The 25,971-nt window shown below is 49.4% G+C and overlaps 1 protein-coding gene across 4 annotated transcripts; it reads right to left on the bottom strand.

The window, feature by feature from the left end:
• Positions 1-13,399: 13,399 nt before the first annotated feature.
• On the bottom strand, positions 13,400-24,324 carry LOC103790408 (golgin subfamily A member 2). Of its 4 annotated transcripts, XM_035261878.3 has the most exons (12): positions 24,158-24,324; positions 22,109-22,228; positions 21,452-21,511; positions 20,166-20,252; positions 19,952-20,059; positions 19,673-19,760; positions 19,162-19,301; positions 17,743-17,961; positions 17,556-17,658; positions 17,375-17,475; positions 17,147-17,276; positions 13,400-17,060 (listed from the first exon to the last, which is right to left on the bottom strand). In XM_035261878.3, exons 1-12 carry the CDS (start codon positions 24,260-24,262, stop codon positions 16,822-16,824), a joined length of 1,500 nt encoding a protein of 499 aa, XP_035117769.2. In that variant the 5' UTR covers positions 24,263-24,324; the 3' UTR covers positions 13,400-16,821. The 4 variants fall into 4 exon arrangements, with proteins under 4 accessions (XP_035117769.2, XP_078189915.1, XP_078189914.1 ...); XM_078333789.1 differs by lacking the exon at positions 19,952-20,059; XM_078333788.1 differs by lacking the exon at positions 21,452-21,511.
• Between the last annotated feature and the right edge of the window lie 1,647 nt (positions 24,325-25,971).

Below are 25,971 nucleotides of genomic sequence, written 5' to 3'. Positions count from 1 at the left end.
ACTGTACTGCAACCTGGGTGACATAATGAGACCATTTCAAATAAAAAAAAGGTCTGGGTTCAGTGGCTCATGCCTGTAATCCTAACACTTTGGTTGGCCCTGGCAGGCAGATCACCTGAGATCAGGAGTTCTAGACCAGCCTGGCCAACATGGCAAAACCCTGTCTCTGCTAAAAAAAAAAAAAAAGCAGGGCATAATGGCAGGTGCCTATAATTCCAGCTAATCAGGAGGCTGAGGCACCAGAATCGCTTGAACCTGGGAGGTGGAGGTTGCAGTGGGCTGAGATCGCACTACTGCATTGCAGCCTGGGTGACAGAGTGAGACTTCATCTCAAAAAACAAAACAAAACAAAAAACACGTAAGAATGGCTCAACTTTCATTTTGTCCTATCAGTAGGATAAAGAAGAGAAAAATGGACCAGGTGCAGTGGCTCACGCCTGTAATCCCAGCACTCTGGGAGGCTGAGGCATGTGGATCACGAGGTCAAGAGGTCGAGACCATCCTGGCCAACATGGTGAACTAAAAATACAAAAATTAGCGGGGCGTTTGGCACATGCCCATAGTCCCAGCTACTCGGGAGGCTGAGGCAGAAGAATCACTTGAACCCGGGAGGCGGAGGTTGCAGTGAGCCGAGATTGTGCCACTGTACTCCAGCCTGGCGACAGAGGAAAACACCATCTCAAAAAAAAAAAAAAGAGAGAGAAATAGATAGATTTGGAAAACCATTTTTATTTAAAAAGAGAAAATTAGGAACAGATAAAAACTTCCTTAAATTGGAAAATGAAACAGCAAATTTAACATCAGACAAAATATTTAAATTCAGAAATAAGATAAAAAGGTTTGTGGTGTGTTTTTTTCTTTAAGCATTGTTTCATAGATATTTGTTTTACAGATTATTTGACTATTTAGAGCAGTGGTTGTCAAACATTAGTGTGCATGATAGTCACTGCAGGGCTTGTAGAAAGCCTGGCTGCTGGCCCTACACCAGAGTTTCTAATTCAACAGGACCCAGGTGGGTCCTGAGCATTGCATTTCTATGTTCCCAGGTGGCGCTGATGCTTCCAATTTGAGACCATGCTTTGAAAACCACTAATGTACGGAAATATACTTGACAATATGTTATGAATACACTTGAGAATATGTATATGTTAACTTACAGATTTCTGTCCAGTAGAAAACTCCCAAAGATGGAAGTTTTATGTCTCTATAAGAATTTTTTTTTTTTTTGAGACAGAATCTTGCTCTGTTGCCCAGGCTGGACCGCAGTAGCATGATCTCAACTCACTGCAGCCTATGTCTCCTGGGTTCAAGCAATTCTCCTGCCTCAGCCTCCCAAGTAGCTGGGACTACAGGTGCCAGACACCGCGCTTGGCTAATTTTCGTATTTTTAGTACAGACAGTATTTCACCATGTTGGCCAGGCTGGTCTTGAACTCCTGATTTCAGGTGATCTGCCCGCCGCAGCCTCCCAAAGTGCTGGGATTACAGGCGTGAGCCACCGTGCCCGGCCTCCCTATAGGATATTAACAAGTTTGTCTCTGTGTCAGAATGCATTTCAGAATGCCCTCCCTGGAGCACTACAGACACTGTCTCTCAGCTCACTGGACCCTTGAAGTAGCTTCACCGGTTGCTGACTCCCTTATGAATGAAAGAAAATGTCTTATACATATTCCTTCATTCTTTGTATGAAAGTCATGCTTTTCACATTCTGAACATTATAATTCAGGCTGCGTGAGGTGGCTCATGCCTGTAATCCCAGCACTTCGGGAGGTTGAAGTGGCCAGACCACTTGAAGCCAGGTGTTTGACACCAGCCTGGTCAATATGGTGAAACCCCATCTCTACTAAAAAAAAAAAAAAAAAAAAAAAAAAAAAAAAATCAAAATTAGCCAGGCATGCTGGCTCACACCTGAAGTTCCAGCTGCTTGGGAGGCTGAAGCACAAGAATTGCTTGAACTCAGAAGGCACAGGTTGCAGTGAACTATCGTGCCACTGCACTCCAGCCAGAGCAAGACTCTGTCTCAAAGAAAAAGAAAATTACACTTTGATACAGTATGCTAATGTGAAGGATATGATTCGGTTTGGCTGTGTCCCACCCAAATCTTACCTTGAACTGTAATAATCCCCACGTGTGGGGTGGGAACAGGTGGAGGTAATTGAATCCTGGGGGCGGTTTCTCCCACTCAGTTCTCGTGATAGTGAGTTCTCGGGAGATCTGATGGTTTTATAACAGGCTTTCCCCTTTGCTTGGTTCTATTTCTCGCTCCTGCTCCTCCGTGGAGAGGTGTTTTCTGCCATAATTGTGTTTCCTGAGGCCTTCCCAGCCCTGCAGAACTGTGAGTCAGTTAAGCCTCTTTTCTTATAAATTACCCAGCCGTGGGTATTTCTTCAGAGCAGCATGAGAATGGACTAATACAGTATAGTGATATAGCAGCCCAGACAGTAGGATGCGGGTACCACTATACTTTGATACTAGAGGTATTCCCAGTAAGGTCAGGAGCAGTGTGTGGATCATCCCCGTGATCTAACATTGTTCCAGAGGTTTTCAGGTCAGCAGTTCTCACCTGGAGGTGACTTTGTCTCCCTGGGAACATTTGGCAATATCTGAGATCACTTTGGCTGTCACACCTGAGGAATGTTACTAGCGTGTGGCAGGCGGAGGCTGGGGATGCTGCTGAATACCCTGCGAGGCACAGACAGCCCCATAACAAAGAATTCTCCAGCCCAAAACGTCAATAGTGCTGCTGAGAAACCCTACCCTAGACAAGTAAAACCTGGGAAATCCATTAACATAAATGCTGGAAAATAATAAACAGTATTTGCCACTGGCAGTGTAGCTAGGAGGTCCAAAGGAAGCACCTGGATAACAGTCAGATTTTGTATGGGCTGCATGGTGGCTCATGCCTGTAACCCCAGTGCATTGTGAGGTCACATTGGGAGGATAATTTGAGGCCAGGAGTTCAAGACCAGACTAGGCAAAAGAAAGAAAGAAAGAAAGAAAGAAGGAAGGAAGGAAGGAAGGAAGGAAAGAGAGAGAGAAAGAAAGAGAGAGAAAGAAAGAGAGAAAGAAAGGGAGAAAGAAAGGGAGAAAGAGAGAAAGCCAAAGGAGATCCCGCCTCTGTAAAAAAAAAAAAAAAAAAAAATCTTAAAGAAATAGCCAGGCATGGTAGTGCATTCCTGTAGTTGTGACTACCTGGGAGGCTGAGGGAGGAGGATCACTTGAATCCAGGACTTGTAGGCCACAGTGAGCTATGATTGTGCCGCTGCACCCCAGCTTGCACAACAGAGCCAGACCCTGTCTCAAAAAATATATATACATATATATGTATATGTGTGCATGTGTGTGTGTGTGTGTGTATATATATATGTATATATATGGTTCGATAGCTGGAAAATAATATACATAGCATGTAAATTATAAAGTATAGTAAATACTCATGAACTACATCACCAGGCTGGGCTTGGTGGCTGATGCCTGTAATCCAAAGCTCAGGGAGGCCAAGGTAAGAGGATCACTGAAGTCTGGGAGTTCAAGACCAGCCTGGGCAACATAGTGAAACTCAGTCCCTACCAAAAAAAAAAAAAAAAAAAACAGGTATGGTGGCAGCACCTATAATTCCTATAATGGTGGGAATTTGGGGGCAAGAGTGGGGAGGATCGCTTGAGGCCAGGAGTTCAAGACTGCAGTGAGCCATGATCACATCACTGCACTCCAGCTTGGGCAACAGAACAAGATCCTGTCTCTAAAACAAACAGAAAAATTACAGATCATTCACTTTAAAAAATCTAAATGATTTTTTCTTTTTTTTTTTTATTTCTGTTCCTTTTGGAGATGGAGTCTTGCTGTGTCACCCAGGCTGGAGTGCAACAGAGCAATCTCAGCCCACTGCAACCTCTGCCTCCTGGGTTCAAGCTATTCTCCTGCCTCAGCCTCCAGAGTAGCTGAGATTACAGGTGCCTGCCACCATGCCCAGTGAATTTTTGTATTTTTAGTAGAGATGGGGTTTCACATATTGGCCAGGGTGGTCTCGAACTCCTGACCTTGTGATCCGCCAGCATCAGCCTCCCACCAAAGTGCTGGGATTACAGGCATGAGCCACTGTGTCCGGTCTTTTTTTTTTAAGATGGAGTCTCAGTTGGTCACCCAGGCCAGAGAGCAGTGGTGCGATCTTGGCTCACTGCAACCTCCACCTCCTGGGTTCAAGTGATTCTCCTGCCTCAGCCTCCCCAGTAGAAGGGACTACAAGCCCACACCACCACACCTGGTAATTTTTGTATTTTTAGTAGAGATGGGATTTTACCATGTTGGTCAGGCTGGTCTCAAACTTCTGACCTCACGCAATCCACCTGCGTTGGCCTCTCAAAGTGCTGGGGTTATAGCACTTTGAGATGCCCAGCCTAATCTAATAGATTTGAAGTTGTTTTTTTTTTCTTCTCCTTGGGGAGCAGGGATAACTCCTAGGCAGGGCACTCAGAGTCAGCCTGAAGGTATTCTTGGCATATTCTGGATATTAACTCATAACTCATTATGTTCATGCAATTCTCTTCTAGTTTCTACTTCATCCCTACCCTTCATTTTCCCTCAGCCCCACTGTCTTCCATCATCAGCCCTTACTCAATGTGTCTGCAGCAGGACTCTTGGATAATTTCCTTCTTCCCAGACCATAAACATCAAGAATAAGTAAAGTGTGTATGTTAGCAGGGGATGCGTTATGAAACAGAACTGAGCAGCTTATAGAAACTAAGCAGAGCTTGGGGTGAGGATGGGAATCATTTCAAAGGAGTGTATGGCAGAGCAGGTCTTACTGAGAAGGTGCTATTTTACAGGGGTTAAGCCACCTGTGGCTATCCAGGGGGAGAACATTTCAGGAAGGGGACACAGTGGAAAAGCCTTAAGATGGGACTGTGCCTGGCATGTCAGAAGAGCCAGAAAGCTGTCTCGGCTGGGGCAGAATGGGCAAGAAGGAGAGGGAGACATTAAAGAGCTTGTAGCCCCTTGAAAAGACTTTGGCTTTTATGCTGAGAGCGGTTACTTCGGGGTTTTAAGCAAAGGACTGATACTTGTTTTTTGTTCGTTTTCATTTCCGAGATAGAGTCTCACCCTGTTGCCCAGGCTGCTGTGCAGTGGTATGACCAGGGCTCACTGCAGCCTTAACCTCCCAGCCGCAAGCGAACCTCTTGAGTAGCTGGGACTACGGGGTGTATGCCACCACGCCCAGCTAATTTTTGTTTTTTGTTTTTTCTTTTTTTTTAGTAGAAACAGGGTTTCATCATGTTGGCCAGGATGGTCTTGATCACTTGACTTTGTGATCCACCCACCTTGGCCTCCCAAAGTGCTGGGATTACAGGTGTGAGCCACCGTGTCTCACCTATTTTTTATTTTATTATTACTCTTTTTTGAGACAGAGTCTCGCTCTGTCGCCTATGATGGAGTGCAGTGGTACGATGTTGGCTCACTGCAGCCTCCGCCTCCTAGGTCCAAGCAATTCTCCTTGCCTCAGCCTCTCAAGTAGCTGGGATTACAGGTGCTGGTCACCATGCCCGGCTAATTTTTGTATTTTTAGTAGAGACCAGGTTTTGTCATGTTGGCCAGGCTGGTCTCGAACTCCTGACCTCGAGTGATTCATCCACCTCAGCCTCCCAAAGTGCTGGGATTATAGGCATGAGCCACTGCGCCCAACCACTAATTTTTAAACTTTTTGTAGAGATGGGGGTCTCACTATGTTGTCAAGGCTGGTCTTGAACTCCTGGGCTCAAGCAATTCTCCTACCTCAGCCTCCCAAGTGCTGGGATTATAAACATAAGCCACCATGCCCGGCTCATAAATTTAATTTGGGACATGTTGGGTTGGAGGCAGCCATTAGACTTCTGAGGGGAGACGTCCAGGATAAATATATATTGAGTTGGGAGGTTTTTGTTTTTGTTTTTGTTTTTTTTTGGTGGTTGTTATTTGAAATCCTGTCTGGCTCTGTTGCCCAGGCTGGAGTGCAATGATGCAATCCTGGCTCACTGCAACCTCTGCCTCCTGGGTTCAAGTGATTCTCCTGCCTCAGCCTCCTGAGTAGCTTTGACTACAGGTGCCTGCCACCAAGCCCAACTCATTTTTGTATTTTTAGTAGAGATGAGGTTTCACCATATTGGCCAGGCTGGTCTTGAACTCCTGACCTCAGGTGATCCACCTGCCTTGGCCTCCCAAAGTGCTGAGATTACAGGTGTGAGCTACCATGCCCAGCCAAGTTAGGAGTGTTTTTAAAAGGGTTGGAGATTTAAAAAATTGGGCATTACTAGCATGAGTGGTATTGGAAGTCATTTGTCTGGATGAGACCATCAGAGGACTATGGATACAAAAGACAAGACCACTCTGCTGTGGTCACGCTAATGTTAAGGATTACTGGAGAGAAGAGGACAAACCCGTGCTGTAGAAGGGACACCAGGAGAGTATGTTCTCACCAGTGCAAATGAAGGCAGTGTATCCAGGAGGAAGGAGTGATCAACAGGTCAGGTGCTCCTGAGAGACTAAATAAGAGAAGAACTGAGAATAACCATAGGGTCCAGCAGCACCGAGGCTACTGATGACCTTGACAAGAAGAGTTCAGCGGGCCAGGCACGATGGCTCATGCTTGTCATTTCAGCACTTTGGGAAGCAGAGGCGGGAGGATCTCGAGGTGGGAAGTTTGAGACCAGCCTGACAAGCATAATGAAACCCCCTTCTCTACTAAAAATGAAGACTTCACCAGGTGTAGTGGCAGGTGCCTGTAATCCCAGCTACTGGTGAGGCTGAGGCAGGAGAATCACTTGAACCTGGGAGGTTGCAGTGAGCCGAGATCATACCACTGCACTTCTGCCTGGGCAACAGAGTGAGACTCCATATGAAAGCAAAAACTAGTTCAGTGGAGTGTGGGAGTAAAAGACTGGTCCGCAGGTCTCCCAAGTTCAGCCGTAGGACACAGTGCCAAGCCACCACCGTGCCCCCAATTCAGCCTGGGTCCCTGCCCCTGGGTCTCTGCCTTCTGGGTCCACCTTGGGGGAAGTGCCCCTGTACCCTCCAGGCCGGGGCTTCCCTGACCCCTTCGGCCCTCTCCCTACAGGTGCCCTCGCACCCCACCAGGGGTCCCCGGGTGCGTAGGGGCTGAATGCATGGAAGAGGCTGGTGGACGGTCATGGCCTGGAGAGAAATGGTGCTGGATTTCAGAGCATCGGACCTGGCCACCAGAACCGACCGTCTCCATCCCAGGCACTCGGACCTTCGGTACTGGAACCACATGTGGCTGAGGGCTGGTGGAGCCTGCCCTCCAGGGAGGGCTGAGTCCGGAGGGGGTTGTTTCTGGGGAGGGGGCTGTGGGGCTCATCACACCTGCCCCTTCTGTCCAGCACTTACATGGCATTTCCCTCTATGTTCACTGGGCAGCTGCCCACACGTTGCACTCCTCCTCCTTTCTTCTTCTCTCTGTCCTGCATCCTCCATTCCGTCCAACTCCCCTCTTAGGCCCTGGGGAGCCTACCTTAGGTCAGAGTCTGAACCCAGATCTGCTCTGAGTGTGTGGATTTCCTTCAGCTACCCCAATGCTTCCACTTCCAACTCCTGACTCCTTTGAGCCATCCCAGGGGGTGTCCGGCCAGTGGCCCACAGAAGCAGAGGCCAGGCTGTGACTTTAGGACCATCAAGGTGTGTGATGTGTGTGTGAGCGTGCACACGAGCGTGAGAGTGTAAGAATGGCTCCCAGGCCTGGGCTAGGATGGAAGCAGCTGGGGAAGGATGCTGAGGGCCATAGTCAATCTGATTTTTTCCTCCACCCCTGCTTAGACCCCCCACCCTACTAGGCCTACACCCATGTGGTAGGGGTGGCTACAGGGAAAGGGATGGGAGCGGCTGAAGCCTGCTTCACTCCCAAAGATTTCTGGGGAAGAGCGTTCTGCTGCATCCTTTGTCTCGGCCTTGCTGACCCATGTCCCTCTTCAAGGACATTCACTCCGATTCCCAGTGTGCCCTGTTTCCACTGGCCACAGTCTCTAAGGAGGAACCATAGCATCTGTTTTTGTCTCCAGATGACTGGAGGGTAGGGCTGTGGGTCCAGAGCCCATAAACCAAAATGAGGCAGGGATTGGGGCTTGCCCTGTGACCTCCTGATGACCAGTGTAGACGGGTAGTGGCAAGCAGCATGGTACTGGGCAAGAGCACTGCACTGGGAGTCCAGAGATGCTGCCTCACCCTGGGCCTCTAGGCAAGTCCCTTTCCCTCCCAGAGCCTCAGCATGGCTTCTATCAAATGATGACCTTCTGCCTTTCTCCCAGGGTGGTTGTGGGGATCAAGGGAGACAGTGGCCACAGGGATGCGTTGTTAACTGCAGATGGGGCCGTAGGGGCACTTTGCTAACTGCCCATGTGAGTTCAGTCTCTTCAGGGTATTTGGAGCCCAGGTCTACGGTAAGGTTTGATGCCTGCTCTGACTGCAGTTTCACTGACACACAGGAGACATTTGGCAACTCATGGCCCTGCCTTGGGGAAAAGAGCAGTCTGGGGGAGCTTCCTCAAGGCAGGCTGACTTCACTGTGGTCTGGGGCATGACTGAGACAGGCTTATGTGGTGAGGAATTGGAGGGTATCTGAATAAAGAGCTACAGTGTGGGCAGAGGTGTAGTGTGGGCACCGAGGACAGCCACTGGCCAAAGCAGGGAACAGAGACAAAATGAGGAAGCGCTCTGTGGGAGGGCGGGCACAGGGTGGAAAACCTTCAAAGTCTGAAGAGTTTGACTTGATGGGGCTCAGTGCTGTGGGCAGTAGGAAGGCTCTTATGTGGAGAAATGACAGTTGGACATTAGCAAGCAAGCCCTGTCTCCATGAGCAGCACAGGTTGTCCTCTGAGCATGCCAGGCATGAGTGTGCCAGGAGCTGGTGACTCTGTGTGTGGGAGAATCTGTGTTGTGACTCTGCCCAGGAGTGTGCTTCAGTGTGCCGAGTGGCTGCACGCCCCAGACCTGTGTGGCACGTGCCGGCCAGTGAGGGTGCTGGACACTGGGAGGTGGTGGGGGAGGAGGTGTGTGTGTGTTGTTTGTGGGCATGTGTGTGTGTGCACACGTGCATGTGTGTCCCCCACCCTCAAGCCTGCCACAGCCATGCTTGTGAGCTGCCATGTTGGTTTTATGCTGTCTTTCTGAATCACTCTCAGTGACCCTGAGGAGCCTCAGCCATGGTAGGTACATGCCTCGCCCACCCTGCTGCATGAACGGTGTGCCCACCCTGCTGTGCCAGCTCCACACGGGGCACACCTGGGACCTCAGAGTCAGGCTCCTTGCCCCACCCTTCTGGAGCTGCAGACTTGCTCTTCCAGCTTTCTGTCCTTGTGCTGCTGTCCTCTCTTCCCTGGGAGCCCCAAGGCCTCCATGGCTGAGCCTAGGGCTCGTGGAACAGGCTCTATGCCCAAGCTGACACAGTGGGTCCTTTATGGTGTAGGGCTGCGAGCTTGGAGGGGTTGTGTGTGGGGCTGGACTCGGAGCCAGAGGCCTAGGAACGTCATCCTGGGCCCGCTGTGTCTGTCCTGCAGTGTGAGTCATGCTGCCAGGCAGGGCATCCAACTCCCAGCCTGGGAATGCCAAGAGCCAATCCACTGCAGAGCCAGGGTGATAGGGTCTCACCTCCTTTGTCTGTCGGCAATCAAGTGGCGATCTAGGTAAAAGCTTGAGAGTCCCATACACATGATCATTCTAGCACACACCTCACAGGTCAGGCAGGACACACGGCCCCCTCCCCTCCCTCCCAGGTCCCGTGTAGATGCTGTCATGTGACTGAAGACAGGGTCCCTGGCCCTCTCTGACCCTCTGAAACACTACCGCCAGCCAGCAGGCTCATGCACCTTGGCCTGTTGCTCTTACCCCCTACTCAGCCAAGGGACCACAGTGACTGCTGTCCCAGCTGAGCTCTGTCCAGAGAGCTAACCCGCCTCCCCTGCCACAGACTCTCCCTCTTCTGCTTTTCCCTGCAGGAAGGGCCCAGCCTCAACTTTGTGACCTGCAACCCCCGCCCCCTAACCGACCAGCTGAGAGTCCCCACTTAGACTTATAAGTCTGTGGCCACTGGCATCCAGCTGCCTGCCCTCCCCACCTCCCCCAGGGTCCCTTCAGAGGGTCCTGGGCTTTCTGACCACTCAAAGGGTGAGGGAATCTGTGGGGATCGCTCCCGTGTGAGGCCCCTGGGAAATGGGCCTCACAATATGGTGAGCTTGAGCCCAGACACAGATCCCTGGTTGGGGGAGTCGAGCTGAGGGAAAGCAGGAACCGAGAGAGGGACTGTGTTATTCTAAATAATTAACAGACATTACTTTATGGATATGAGGACTTGGGAGGCAATGTGTCCACTTTCGGCTTCTTATGGTTTATTGCTTGTGTTCATTTTGGACCCTTGTTACCTTCATTGTAAAATATTAACTTAAGTATTTACACTTGGTAACTTACTTACCGTAACTTACTGGGTGTAACTGTAACTTACTTCCCATAGCTTACTGGGCGTGACTGTAACTTACTCACATTGATCTATTGGGCGTAACCTAATTACTGAAAGTAACCTACTTTATTGGGCGTAACCTACTTAATGGGATCAACTTACTTACTGGGTGTAACTTAGTGGGCATAACTTGCTTACTGTAACTTAAGTACTTTCATCTTAGGTGTAAACAACTTTGACTTCAGAAAAGTATAAAAGGAAACATATTGCAAAAATAAAATTGCTGCTTGGACGTAGCCTAAGCCAGCCCTCCAGACTCTGCTCTTCTATTTTGTTTCACTTCCGTGCACTCTCTCCCTCAGTTTGAACGAGACATCTACGTTGGCGGTCTTGGGGACTCCTGCAGGTCAGTAGTCCCCTGGCAGACGTGCCGGACCCCGACAAAAGGGGGTTGGGCACTCCCTCGAGCCATCCAGCTCTTTTAGCTTTGCCCTCCTGGTTCAGGCAGTGTTCCTTCTCTATCAGGCCTGGTGGCTGTTGTGTGGGGCTCCCCAACATGAGGGGTGGCCCTGGGCCAGTGGATTGGAAGACAGGGTGACCAGGGTAGAGGGCAGTCCGAGAGTTGTCAACATGGGTCTGAACTATGGGTGCACTGCCTGGGTGCCGTGGGAGAGGCTAGCGTGTTTGGGTGGAGAGGGCTGTCGCAGCCCCCGGGCACTACCTGTGAAGCTCCGGCTCCTTCCTCTTTCTTCCTTCCCTTTCCCTTCCAGCCCCTTTCCAGGAACCTTGCCACACCTGCACCTGTGCCCTCCCCTGCCCAGCCCTCCCCCAGCTGCTGCAGCACCCCTGCTCTGTGCTTATCTCACCAGCTCTCTCCTCGCTTTTCTCTCTCCCGCTTCCTCTCTGCTTTATCTGCAACTGCCAACCGATTGTGTCAGGGAAGTCCATCCCATCCTGAGAGCCCCAGGTCCCCCTTCGACCTCTACACAGATCCCCCCTCCTGTCAGAGACCTCCCTTTCCAAGCCTGCCTGGGCGGCTGTTCTGTGACTCACCAGCCACAAAGCCAGCCCCCTTCATCTGTGACTTAGTCTGTTGTAGTGGTGAGCTGACACATCAGATGTGACCGTCCCCCTCTGTGGCACGCCCCTGCCCTGTTCTAGAAATATCTAGAAATACTCACATATATATACACACCTACACATGGCCGACCACCTCGCCTCTGGCACTGGGAGTCAGTCACCGGGCTGTCCTTGTGGAGTCTTGTGGTCCAACAAGAGAAAGTTGTCCCCTGACACTGCCCCTCCAAAGTGCGCCACCTCCAGTGAGCCTCCCTGTTATGCTTGGCATGTGGACACCCAAGCCCCTCCATCCCTCCAGCCCCCACCAAGCATGGGGGTGCTGTGCAGGCAGCCCTGTGGTCTGACAGTCTCTATCAGTCCTGCTGTCCCTCGGCTGAGAGTCAAACCCATTTCTAGATGACGGGGAATGTGTCTTCTGTGGACTGTGTTCTCTGTGGAGCTCAGGGGAGGGGAAAGGGCAGACCATTTCTGGGGTGCTGTTGGGAGCGGTGAAAAGGTTCCACCCTTTCCAAGGGACATTGTTCCTGGAAAGGCCCTGGGGCTTAGCTGGTCTTATCCCGTGAAGCTGGCTCTGGCCACTAGGGGGCAGGGCCAGGAACTCAGCCTAGAGGGAACCTGCCTGGCAGCTGGTACTTTAGAGAGACAGAACAGGCCACCAGGTGCAGACAGGAGAGGGAGGCAGGGGGATGGTATAAAGATGCTTAGGGTGGATTGAAGTCAGTGCCCTTGGGTGCTGGTACCTGCCTTCCCAGCCACCCCTAGATCAGGCTTCCGAGCCTGCTGGCTGTCAGGGCCGGAAGTGCCATGGCAGTCCCCGTGAAATCCCCCAGGTGTCACCAGGCAGCACACAGGTAACAGGCCTGGAAAGTCCCCAACAGCCCAGCTGGACATGCTCAGACACTGGGGCTCCTCATTCAGTGGCACAAACTCCAGGACCCAGTGAAAGGAATGGGAATACGCCGGGCTAAGCAGTGTGACTAAATCCATTTATTCCAAAATAAAAAGCAAAATACTGTCCTCTGCTATCAATAAACAAGTTTCCCAACTGCAAATAATTATTTGAACCTCCTCCCCATGTGCCAGCTCCAACCTCTGCCAGGTATGATACAGGGGGCACCCCAAATCCCTAAAATATACAAAATGTTACACAGATATAATACCTACACTGGGGAAGGGGGTCACCGCAGCAGCCCATGCCCTCACCTGGTCCACAGTTAGCACCACTGTCCTGCCTCAGCTGCCTCTCTGAATAAGATGGGAGCCCCCTGAGGGAAAAGTTGCTTTGGTGAGAGAAAGGAGGCCATCAGGCCTCCTCCAAACCAACCAACTCCAGCAGCCTCTGGCTCCCAAATAACAACCATCATCATCCAGAAATTTAAGGACTCAGCCCTGGTCAAGCTGGCAAAAGGTCTGTCTTTCCCCATTAGACAGGGGTCTTGTCTTGCTGCCTTAACAATAAAGGGGTGACTGGGAAGGGGTGGCACATGGTGGGGGTAGAGACTCCAGTTCCCCCTTCTCAGGCCTTGCTGACAAAAGCCTGCTGTTATTTATTTTTATTTTTATCCCATGACTTAAAAAGAAAATCTCATAACTTCCTTTTCATAACATTTATAACTTTTCATAAAATTTTTCTACTTTTTATCCACAATGCTTTTTGCCACAACTTTTCCATTTTTTATCCAATGACTTTTTTATCCCATAACTTTTAATCCCATAAATTTTATTAGTTTGTGTTCTTTTAATAAACACACTTGCATAGTTATATTACAATTTTGTAAAAATAAAAACAGATTATCTCATGCCAAGTGTGCCCAGCGTTTGCAGTCTCAATACCTTTAATACCATAGCTGTCAAGACGCACAAAATTTTAAGGCAGAAACAGCGCTTTGCAGCAACTGAATAATTTATTACATCACAGGAGCATCACAGCAGCAGTCAGTATTGCCACTTTAGACAAAAGCCTCAGGATTTCCATCTTACATTCTGTTCACAGGAGTTCATACAGTGGTAAAAGTCATTCTTAGAAAACTTGGCAAATAAAGCTTTGGACTGGAAGTGGCATTTCTTCACTTTTCCTTCCCCCTATTTCTTCTAAACTGCAATATTCATATTTTTTAATGTTTTAAGTAATTTCAAAACATTAAGAGAGCAGTTTTTTTAAATAGCTATTTTTAAATACTCTTTAAGATAAAGTTTTAGAGAAACTATATTGTGAACAGGATAGGACTGATTTACATTTTCAAATTTTCTAAAAAGCAGCTTTGGTTTTAGAACTGAGTTTTATTCATTTCTGGAAAACCTATCAGGTTTAATAAAATCCTTTAAAAATTATTATCATATATTGCAATCTTTAAACAGGTATTTTGATTTTTCCTACAGAAATTCAAATTTGGTCAGTTGAACACACATTTTAAAATTCTGTGTTTTTGATGAACGCTAACCTTCTGATGTTGCCTTCTAAGCCAATTGAAAGCTGCCTTCTACTGAATGAGGAAGAGAACAGACACTTGGCTGAATGAAGTACTGCAGGAGACTCACGTGCACTTTGAAGAAAGACTTAAGTCACTGTCATGTGATTTCCGTTCTTTTAGATTTGTCTTAAATAGATGACAAAATGCCTACTCAGAGTGATATTTCGGTTAATATAGTAAATGTATTTTCCTGACTGCCATTCAGCTTAAACATGCCTGTATGGGATTTACTCCACAGGTACCTGATGAACACATTATCATCAGATTGGGTACAGATGCTAAACACTATCTGAAGGTCATTCCTAGTCATTTGTATTTCTTAGGGTAAAAGTGAAGTGATTTGAACTATCAAAATCCCTTTGAAATAATTTATCAATGTATTAGATAAACCCAGTTTCAGAATGATTAAGAAAAACTGTTAGACCAAATAATGTGGCTGATTAACAGGGGTACGATTTCTAGCCCGAGGGTTGAAAATGGACTTAAAGAACTATCTTTAAACTGAACTCAAAGAATGCAAAAGCGGCAAGTTCAGAAATAAAAAAACAGAACTTTAAGTCCATTTTAAACCCCCAGGCTAGAAATCATACCACTGTTAATTAGCCGCATTATTTGGTCTAACAGTTTTCCTTGATCGTTCTGAAACTGGGTTTATCTGATACATTGATAAATCCCTACAATTTGGAAGAGTCAGTTCAAATCACCAGGACCCAATATTTGCACTCTTTCAGGGAATGCAGGCAAATGTGTTATTCCATCTGTCAAATTGTATGAGTGCTCTCCTATTAATGTCATATTTATGAAAGTATCATGAAGATGCCAAATGCTAAACGTGGAGATGGTCAGTAACTAGGAATCTCCCCTTCAGGTAGCACACATGCATATCTCCCTCCATCCTAACAATGGGAGGTATTTTGGTACACGAACATTAGAACTTCATGAAGTTTCAACTGTTGATTCTGTCCCAAGCATCATAAAGTTATGATTTATGCAATGTCTGACTGAAAGAATTCATTCATAATGTAGAGACACATTAACATAAATCTTGAACAAAATGTGCCTCTAACTGAGACTGAAAGGGATAAAAACGTATTTCTCTCTTGGTAAAGAACTTGCTGAGGAAATAGAACTCTGTGATTGTTAGACACTTTTCCTGATAATACATTGACATTCACAAACAGTAGATGGCACTGCAGGCTATAAACATTTTACGTTGCATAAACTTCTCTTTGATTGTCAAATATAGTACAATTCTGTCTACTGAAACTCCTTTTTTTTCAGCCAAGTACTCTCACATATATTAGTTTATAATAATGTTTGTGATTATTGTTTAAAGTCCTTTTCGTTGAAGAAAAACAAGGCAATTCCTATGTCAGAGTAACCAAGGTGGTTGAAGAATAGGTATTAGCCAGAGAAGTCTGGACGGTCAAGTCAATCTTGCCTCAAAGAAGCTCCGTGAACACAGAGGGACGCCAGGTGTCACACGGCTTTCCTGCACTCTAGTTCATTCTTGACTACACCCTGTGTGCCTGTTCCAGGGACATTTAAACTTTTTAAAATTTTTTATTCAAATTTTTATTTTTTTTCTGGACATTTAAACTCTGAAAGGATTTTGTTGTTGTTGGAGATGTTTTATGAAAACAGACATTTTATCAGCAACTTGCTATGTGAACTGTAATCAATAGCAATTTTTAAAACTGTGAAATGATACAAAGGATAATCTCATCCGTGGTCTTTTTCTGTGTGCAAGGCACTCACTATACCAAGTGTCCTAAAACATTAACTGTTCAGTCATCAATATTTAGTGCCTATCCATTCTAAGATACAAATTTCCATTCCTGTATATAATATATATGTATATATATATAAATTACACTTTATCTTAAAGGATTTCTTATGACCTTTACTAAATACATTAAGAAGAATGCCAACCAGTGCCCTTTTGTGTACTGAGACTTAGAGTCAGGGGATTAAAACAGGTAACATGAGCTCTGACTTTACAATGTATTATAGATGTAAATGCTCTAAGCTAGGAAACGTTTTCCACATCCACCATCAAAGATGGGAGCCTTTTATTCCTCAGAAATCATCTCTTTGTAGGTCATAAAAGAGAGTACAGCTGCTGCAGCTCATCATGCAGTGTCTTCATGAGCCCAGAGCACAGAAAAACCCTAAAAGAACTACCATAGCGCAGCGCTCATTCTTGGCACGGGAACCAATGAACTACTCTATTCTGCACATGCCAGCCATAGCAGGCCGCTTTCCTCTTCTGTGAGATTTTAAAAGCTCCCCAAAATGTTATTACTCCCATTTGCAATACACAGAACATGGAAGAAAGGCTGTTTCCGGTTCTCGGCCTTTCAACAACTCTAAATGTCAGTACTCACAGTAGCACCTTACAAAGTAATAAACAGTGTGCACGTGAGGGCAAAGCACATATTGAGCTAATTAAGAGCTCACTGTAAATAGGATTTGATCAAATATCATAGCAGAACATAAGCAAATTGTATCTGAATTCCATAATGAATACACATGCTGCAATAACATTAAATAACCATGGCAGCCTATTCCAAACTAGCGAGAATAGTTTTGTGCCAATAGTGGGTCTTTGTGTGTTTGAACTCCCACCATGTAAGGGCAAACTCGATAGGCATGCTAATGACCTACGATTATCAAATTAAAAATGAAATATTCTAAAAAATGCCAAAGTGAACATCAGTGAAAGCTACAGGAAGACCCACTCTCCTTTAACTTTTTACAAATAAACTATAGATTAGAAACACAAATCATCCTAAGTGGCTCTAACATTCAAATGAAGTAAACGTGAAGACTAAACCTATAACGTTGTTTGTTTGTAAACTTCTGGGCCAGATCTTAGCTGATCGTGATGTTTACCCGCTCCTTCGCCCACAGCCTGGTAAAAGCATGGCGTGGAGGGACTGCTGCCCAAGGGTCGGTGTTGCTGGCTGTCCTGCAGCTCACAAACCCATGTGCCATCTGCTGTGCAGTGGGGTTCTGGTGTACCCCCGCCTCCTGCAGGCTGCAAGCTGTCAGCGAGGATCACTTGACAAAGTTCTTTGGAGAGAGGGAGGCAGGGATATGAGTGCAGTGCCAGCCTCCCCTGCTCCTGCCTGCCCACCCTGCTTGAGGGCTCTACTCACCATCCTTGTCAGCAGCACCAGGCTCCTGGGGGGCTGGGGCCCCTGGAGTGGGCTCATTAGCAGGGTGCTGGACGACCTCATGGTTGATCATAAGCTGCATCACTGGCCCCTGCAGCTCCAGCAGCTTTACCTGGAGATACGGGTGCTCAGCTGCCATGCCGGTGCCGGCACCCACGCTCACGCCCACCCTTATCCCCCTCACCCCTGCAGAGATGCTGTACACCTTACCTTCATCCCCTCCTCGGCCTGTGACAGCATGCTAACATCGTTCTTCTGGTGCTGGGTTTTGGCCACTGCCCTCTGACGGTCATTTGGTTTGATGGACTTTCCTGTGGGAGGACAGGCTCAGACACTGGGGCCCCTCCCACCACCCTGCAGCTCCCCCTGCCCTGCCTGGCCTCCTGCTCACTTATCATGTCTCTCTCTCCAGAGAGCTGAATGAATCCAAGCTCTAGTTTTTCCACCCGCTCCTTCAGGTATGAATTCTCCTTCAAAATGTCCATGAAGTCTCTCTGGAGCCGAAATAATGGGGTCACATCTCGGGAGCAACCTGCCCCCTTCCCCACCCTTCTCGGCCCCTGCCTGGACTCACTCACCTGCAGCTGGTCGAGGGCTCCCTGCAGGGCCCGCTGGGTCTCCCCACACCGAGACTTGCTCCCAGTCCCTGTGGCTGCGGCCGCTGCCTCTGGCTCCTTCAGGGCCGAGGCCCCCAGCTGAGCCTGGTGCTGGCAGCACACCTGTTGTTTCTGGAGCTGCTCACAGAGCCGTGCCTGCTCCTCCTGGGCACTGGCTTTAGCAGCGTTCAGAAATGGCACCTGAAGGCAAGAGGTGAGGGTTCTTGTAGAGGCATACACAGGACAGACGGGGCAGGGAGGTGGAGCACAGCCCCTTCCCTTGGGGCCTCAGAGGGGGCACCTGTCAGTCACGAAGGTGTCTGACCACTGGCTCCCGGAAGGGATGAGAATCCAGAAGAATCAGAAGGCAGGGAAACCAAGAGCATAAGGGGGTCTGGGAGGGACCACAGAGGAAGGTGGCCTGCCCAGGTGCCTGGCCCCTGGCTCCAGCCCAAGAGACTGCCTCCCTTGCCTAGAACCCCGTGTCTCCTTCCACAGCCTCAAATCTCACATCCTTCTTTCCACCATTTAAACTGTAGGCCACAGACTGCTGGAAAAGCAGAGGGAGCCAATCACCATCTGCCAAGTGTGCTACATGCCTAACGCTTTCTACGAATCATCTCATTTATTCCTTAGCACCCACGCAAGGAAAATGCTAACTTCCTTTGGAAGGTAAAGAAACAGAGACTTAGAGATGCAAAGCAGTTGAATGGTGACCAGTGGAATCAAGGTCGGAATCCAGTTTGGATCTAAGGAGACTTTAGTTTTGTTTTGTGACAGAGTGTCACTCTGTGGCCCAGGCTGGAGAGTCGTGGTGCAAACTCAGTTCACCGCAACCTCCACCTCCCGGGCTCAAGCGATGCTCATGCCTCAGCCCCCTGAGTAGCTGGGATTACTGGTGTGCACCATCACATCCAGCTTTGCTGTTTTGTGGTTGTAATTTTAGTAGAGATGAGGTTTTGCCATGTTGGCCAGGCTGATCTCAAACCCTGCCTCAGCTTCCCAAAGTGATGGGACTACAGGTGTGAGCCACCACACCCAGCATAAAGAGTCTCTCACACCACTGTCTCTTGCCCTATGACTAGGGGGCTCCATGCCTCGAGCTGGAATGATGATGTCCAGACTGGTGTCTGCCTCCCATGGCACCAGGAAGGGTGGAGGCAGGTTAGAAAAATTGTCTCCTTTCTCCCACAGCCATCAGAGCAGGGTTCTGGCTCCCAGGTGCCTTTAGAAAGCCCATTTCATGGGAGGGCTACACTCTCACATTTTACAGGTGGGAAAACAAAGGACTGGAGGGCTGGGGAGGAGGGCAGGCTCCCCAGGTGGGCAACACACCAGCTCCTCCTCTTGCTCCTGGAGCCCCTCCTGCTCAAGAAGCCTCTCCTGTTCTCTCAGCCTCACCTCCGTCTCCCAGAGCCTCATTTTTGCCTCCTGCAGTCTCTCCTGTTCCCGTGGCTCATCTCTCAGGTACTTGGTTTCAATTTTTAGGTTTTCTTTCCAAGTCAGAGGGCCCTGTCGGTGCTTCGGGATCGGGAGTTCAGCTGAGAAAGGAAGCAGACAATAAGGGCCTCTGGATTCTAAAAAAGAAAAAACTCTTCTGGGTGCACAGCTCCTCTCAAGCTCCCCAAACCTGGCCTCACTGCTAATGATTCCTCACACCCAAATGGTAGCCAGTCTTCCAAGCCACTTTCAGATAGAGAGCACTGTGGGTGGCTGACAATGGGCACCCTCCCTCTTTCTGATGGGGACACTGAGGCCCATGGAGATGACAAGACATGTCATCTCCCAGCACAGACCTCTCTCCCTCTGCCTCAAAGCCCTTCCAGCCACCCACCTCCCTGGGGCACTCTAAGCCACCCCCACAGCCCTCTGATGCCAGTCTTGCTCCCGGGTCACGCCAGCCCCATCTTACCCAGAAGGTTTTGTAGGTGGGCAAGGCTCCCCTTCAGCTTCTCGATTTTCATTGCATCTTGACTTTTCTCCATTTTGAATATTTCAATCTGCCCAAAGAACAGCAGGAAAGGGCCCTGGAGAAGGGCTGGTGGCTGGACAGGCTACCATCTCCCTCTCTGCCCCCAGCTACACACAGCCCAGTCCTGTGACCACCCCTGGCTGGACTAGTCTTATTTTACAGATGCCCAGAAAGATGCAGTGACCTATCTAAGGTGGGGGCTGAAGGGTCAGCTCTCACTTCTCCTGCCATTGTGAGGATTTTCTGCTGCCACTGCGCCTTCTGTGTTTTGAGTTGTTGAGCGTAAGCGTCTCTTTCTAGCTGAGCTTTCTTAAGACACTCCGTCACCTGCAGGAATGGACCCAGAAGTTAGGAAGGGCTGTCACTGTCCTCACCTGCTCCTGGCCACCTGGGCTCATCTTCCTTCCACATCCCTCCCTCTGCATAGTCTCACCTCTGCCACCTGCGCTTTTAGCAGTTCCCGCTCCTGTAGAAACTGCTGTACCTGCTGCTCAAGGACTGCTTCACGGCGGCTCGAGGGCTGGACGGGGAAGAGCGAGAAGCTTCAATCTGGAGAGCCTGGGCCATTCCACACAGTGCCCCTTAAAAGGGCTAGGGCTGGGCTTAATACACAACTCGGTCAGTAAAGATCAAGTCACGTCCAATCCCGTGGTCTGGATTTTAAAAGACCTCAGTAAAGTTGGAAGGCACAGGGAAAGAGGCCACAATTACAGCTGGCTAACAGAGGCCCAGAGAGGTCACATCATATCCTATTGTTATTCCTGTCATTACTACCGCTGTTGGAACCTTTATTGAGTGCGTCACCAGGTAGCCTGCGAACAGTCCCAGTTAACCTCACAACCACCATGAGGGGCGGTTACTACCATTACCTCTATTGTGGAGATGGAAAACATGGAGTATTAGAGGTCAGGTGGTTGACTAAGATCACTTAGACAGAGCTGGGATTTGAACACCCAGGTCCATCTGATTCTCTAAGTCCATTTTTTTTTTCTGCTGGGTGTGGAGACACAGACGGGAAGGGGGAAATGAATCTTTTGCTCATATTTTGAAAGGAGTATACATTCACATAGTCCAAAACTTAGAAGGGACAGAAGGGAAGTATCTCCCAGCCACCTGTGCTCTCACCTGAGTTTTTTACAAATCCTTGCAGACATGTTTTATGTATATTATCATAGTATGTACACACACACACACACACACACGTTTCCTCTCTCTACACAAATGGTAACATACTAAAGCTACTCTTCTGTACCTTCACAGTCCAAAGGCCAAGTGCCCAGTCCCCCACCTAGGACTTGGCCAAGGCCACAGCCAGGTAAGGGCAAGGCGGGCATTTGGCCTCCAAACTCTGTGTCTGGTGCTGGCTCCCCATAGCACCCTTCAATTCACCCACAGCAGCCCCAAGGGGAAACTGGAGCCCAGGATTGGCAGCGTGGAATCAGGGGACCCCACTGGACTCTTACCAATAAGTTGATGGTGTTATTCAGTTCACTAGTTGTGACTGAGCTCGAGTCCAGGGCTATTTGTACTTGGTGTGTGCTCTAACGCGCATGCGGAGAGGAGTTGGAGGAGGATTGAGGGAGAGGTAGAGAGAACAATCATTATGGTTGGGGTGTGTGGGGCTGTCTCAGCTGGCAGAGGGGCACCCAGCTGCCACTGTGGGAGAAGGGTGGAGGGCTGGCCTGCAGGGTCACTGTACCTCAGCTCAGGGCCTCTTACCTCTGGATCTTTCATGGTGGCACATGGTGCAGGGCCCTCCTTGTGACCACCTGCTGCTGACTACAAGAGATGAGAGTGCACATGGAGATGTTCTGTCCCCCTCAGTGTCCAAGCCTCTGACTTCCTTTCTTCCCATCAGCTGGCAGCATTTTCTGTTCTGCCTCCCTCAGACCCTTTGTCCCATAACTCCTTTGTGCCAGCTCCTCTCATGGTTCTGATCTCCCACCATCCCCTTCTGGGGCCCTTTCAGTGACTCTTAAAGGGACAGCCTGACAGCAAATGGCTGTTCTCATTGGGCTGGCTTCCCCCTTGAGACTGGGGGTGAGGAAAACAAAACAGCAAGGACCATTTCCTGGGTGTCCTGGGTGTTTACAGCAGGCCATGTACTAGGGATTAACAAAACAACAGCAATAACGAATCTCATTTCACCCTCACAAATGGAAGTCAGACAATATCACCTCTATTTCACAGATGTGAAAGGAGAGGCCCAAAAAGCTCAAGCAACTTGCCCTAAATCATATCCCTCACAGATGGAGAGGCGGGATTCAAACCCAGAATTCCTAACCAGTACCCAGAAGTTCTTCCACAACCTTAACAATTACCCTCTACTGCCCCTTGGGCCCCTTTTCCCCAGAAGCCTGGCCAGCCAAGACTCACATGGCATGGTGACTGGCAACCATCAGAAGCGGATGTCTCACGGCTACTGTTGTTTCTTTTCTTTCTTCTTCTCACTCGAGATGGAGCAGCAGGGCTGTTTCTTTGTTGAAATTCTTTTAACTGTGGGAAAAAGAGCAGTAATGCCCATGAGAACTACAAACCCCTACAGTCACAACCTACTTTACAGTTTTTACAAATACTGTTATACACCATCTGATTTAATGCCACCAACAACTCTATACTGTGTTGTCACACTCACTTAGTGACTGAGAGGGATTGATGTCATGACAAAAAAAAAAAAAAGAAAACAAAAAGAGAAAGTAATACTAAAACTTAAACTCATTCCTCTGACTCCAAGCTCTAGGGTTTTGCCACGAATCAGCAACTGCCAGAGACCAAAACCACAGGCAGAGGTAGAAAAATCAACATGAAGTAGGCAGGAACTGTATGCCGTGCGGTTTAGCATCATAAAGCCTCACATGAGCACCACTGGCCGGGAGCAGTGGCTCATGCCTATAATCCCAGCACTTTGGGAGGGTGGATCACAAGGTCAAGAGATCGAGACCATCCTGGTCAACAAGGTGAAACCCCCACTCTACTAAAAATACAAAAATTAGCTGGGCATGGTGGTGCGCGCCTGTAGTCCCAGATACTCGGGACGCTGAGGCAGGAGAATTGCTTGAACCCAGGAGGCAGAGGTTGCGGTGAGCCGAGATCGTGCCATTGCACTCCAGTCTGGGTAACAACAGTGAAACTCCATCTCAGAAAAAAAAAAAAAAGAAGAGCACCAGTACCTCTCACACTTTTATATCAATGTGTCCTCATGGCAGAAGGCAGCCTTTTTGTTAAATCTGGGAGAAGGAGGACAACCCAAGTCTTATTGAGAGAGGTCTGGTATACCCTTAGAAACCTATGTGACTGTCATCCCTAAGTACATTAATGCTTTTGCTCTCTCTAGAGACTCAAGGGAAACTGATGCTTCAGAAAGATGTCCCATGTTTATCCCGTGGCATTCAAAGTAGCCTGAGTTGCAATGATTTGAGGAAGATTCAAGCTGTCAGTTTCAATTTCCCAAGATCTGTTCCACAGAGGATGAGCAAATCTCACTCCAGAGGCCAGTGACTGAAGGGCAGTCTGGTCCCAAAACCATGGAGAATTTGAAGATGAGCTGGAGAACTCAGAAAGTAACGTCAAAGTCTCTCTGGAGAGTAGAAGCCTGAGAGAAAACCAAACCAGACCCATTCTCCCATTGCCACCCAGAGACACTGTCAATGTTTTGAGCTCATGAGGGAAGTGTAGGCTTTTCACACTGTCAAGGTCTATGTTAAAGGAGTGGGCAGCCTAAAACCTCTCGCTCCTAGGTCCCATAGTCCACATTCCCCAACCAGCTGGAAATGTGTGCTGGGACCAGAGGAGCCAGAAATGCTATGAGAATGCTTAGGGGACTGGGCGGTAAGATCAAAGGCTGGTCTTATAGCAGGAATGATGGTTCCTAGGGGGACTGTGACATCGCTACATTCCACTCCCCCTGGGGGAGGGGACCACATCCACGAGATGCCTGAGTCACTGCTCCATGATGGGGGAGGGGGATGCAGGGTTGGGACCCAGGTCCTTGGAGATGCCAGCCCAAAGAGCACAGGGAGGCCACCCTGGGGGAGGAGGAGGGGAGGGCAGAGTCTGCAGCAGGGATTCCCAGGAGTCACCAGCCCAGTCACCCAGAAATGACTGGTGAGGGCAGGGGCTGGGAGACCCAGGTCCTTAGAGACGCGAGCCCACAGAGCCCAGGGAGGTCAGGCTTGGGGCAGGAAAAGGTGAGGTCCAAGTAGGGAGCGGGGAGCCTCAGGAGTTACACATCCAAAGTCACCCTGGGGTGATTGGCAAGGGTAGGGGCTGGGCTCCTTGCTGAAGGGGTGGGGCTGACTGACAAGACGTTGGTAGGGGGAGCCCAGAGGAACCGGGGTTAGGGGCCAACCCAGTCTGGTGTGTCTCAGAAGTGTTATGGACTGTGGCAGCGGTCTTGCTGTTGGAGGGGATCTGTGTGCATGTTACCTTTTTCCTAGCCGAGGCTATCATCTTGCGAATTTCTTCTGACATCGACATGGTGGGTGGGGGAGGGAGGTGGGGTTGGGGAGGGAGGTGGGGTTGGGGCCACATCAGCACAATTCAAAGGAGCACTGGTAAGCAGCTCCACTCCTCTACCAGGCAGCTGTGTGTCTGAGACAGAGGAGGCGTAACCAGGGCCACACTAGAATGTAGAACAGGGGCGTGGCCTTCATGCTCCAATCCCATTGGTCATGAGAAAGATGAAAGGAAAGGAGGCGTGGCTAGGCAGCTCCAGAGAGACCTGTGGCATCCCAAGGAAAGCTGCCCCTGCAACTCCTGTCCCCGCCCACTCTGAGAGGGGTGGGGCCACCCACTCCGGGAGAGCGGAAGGGCTGACTTTTGCCTTTGAACTTTTACATATACCAGAGCCTGGAGCCCAGTGTTTGGGGAGGTGACTGTATGGGGAGATGACAGTGTGGGAAACAATCCTGCCTAGGCCAAGGTCTCATGGAGCCCAGGGTTCCCTAGGGCCAGGAGAGCACTGGAGCACACCCTGACAACCATTGGAAACCTGAAATCCACACCTGCAGATCAAGAAAGGGGTTCAGTCTCCAATGCACCTGCAGCCAGGTGAGACAGGCACAGGTGGGTGCCAAGCAGATCTCCTGCCTGACCTTCCTCTCCTACCTCCCCCAAGCAAAGGAGAAGTGACAGCTGCCCATCAGCCCATTGCCTAGATTGAAGCCAATGAATCTGGGTTTCAACAGGCAAGTGTAACTTCTGACTGTCCCAGGCCTGGCCCAAGGCAGTCATGTCTCTGGTGAGGACGTGGTAGACAGACGTGATGTTCCCAATGGCTCTATAAACCTCTTGTTGAGGATAATCAAAGAAATGGGCAAGACCATCATGCTCAGCCAAGAACCTGTCAGGTCCAGAGAGAAGTCAGTTTGGTTCCAGGCCTGGCCCTGGAAGGATGGTGGACTGGGGGCAGCCACAGTGTAGGGGAATGGATGGCCATGGGCTGCGTGGCCAAGGCTGTCAACTCCTGCAGCACCTGCGGAACGTCAGCCCAGGCCTGGCTCTGCACTCACGCTTCTGCCTGGAGCCACCGGTGCCTGGGCAGCAGCCTGAAGTACGGATGTTGGAAGGAAAGGCACTTGTGGCCACATGTGGGCACCTAAGCATGGGACAGAGGGGCATCATGCCCCAAAGAGACCATAGAGGCCAAGAACTCAAGCAGATGTAACCCCCTTGTCCTGGGTCACATCAATTAGGTCAGAGCCTGTCCTGACCCTGAAGCTGCGGCTCAGTCTAGTTGAGACTCACGAAGAGGTTAGTGCAGGGCAGGGGGCCCGGCCCAGCCTGCGACATCCAGCAAAGCTGTGTGCTGGACAAGCATCTCTGAAGATGAGTCCAGGACAAGGACAGTTGTGCCTGGGCTGGGAGTGGGGGAAATGCCCAGGGGCGGGAGGCCTGAGGACCTTTAACTAGGTGTGATGCCAGGTCAGCATGTGCAGAAGCGAAGGTGACATGGCAGCAACTGTCTGAGGCCTGGCTATAAACCTAGGGGCCACCTTGTCTAGCCTAAACCATGCTGCTGCCCAGCCACCATCCTTCAAATGCCAGAGGCAGGGCTGGGAGGGCCCCCAGACCCCTCTTCCCTCCCGCCCTAAGCTGGTTCTCATCCCTCACCAGAAGGAAACTGAAGCCTTCTATGGCTCACAGACTGCCAGGTTCTCTGTCACCTGGTGGAAGGGGTGGGAGAAGCTGCAGCTCGGTGAGGAAGAACCCAGGTACCAGAGCTAGAAGGGATTTGGGAA

This window comes from Callithrix jacchus, chromosome 8 (assembly GCF_049354715.1).
Source record: "Callithrix jacchus isolate 240 chromosome 8, calJac240_pri, whole genome shotgun sequence".
NCBI lineage: Eukaryota > Metazoa > Chordata > Mammalia > Primates > Cebidae > Callithrix > Callithrix jacchus.
This window is presented reverse-complemented; position numbering and strand designations above follow the sequence as displayed.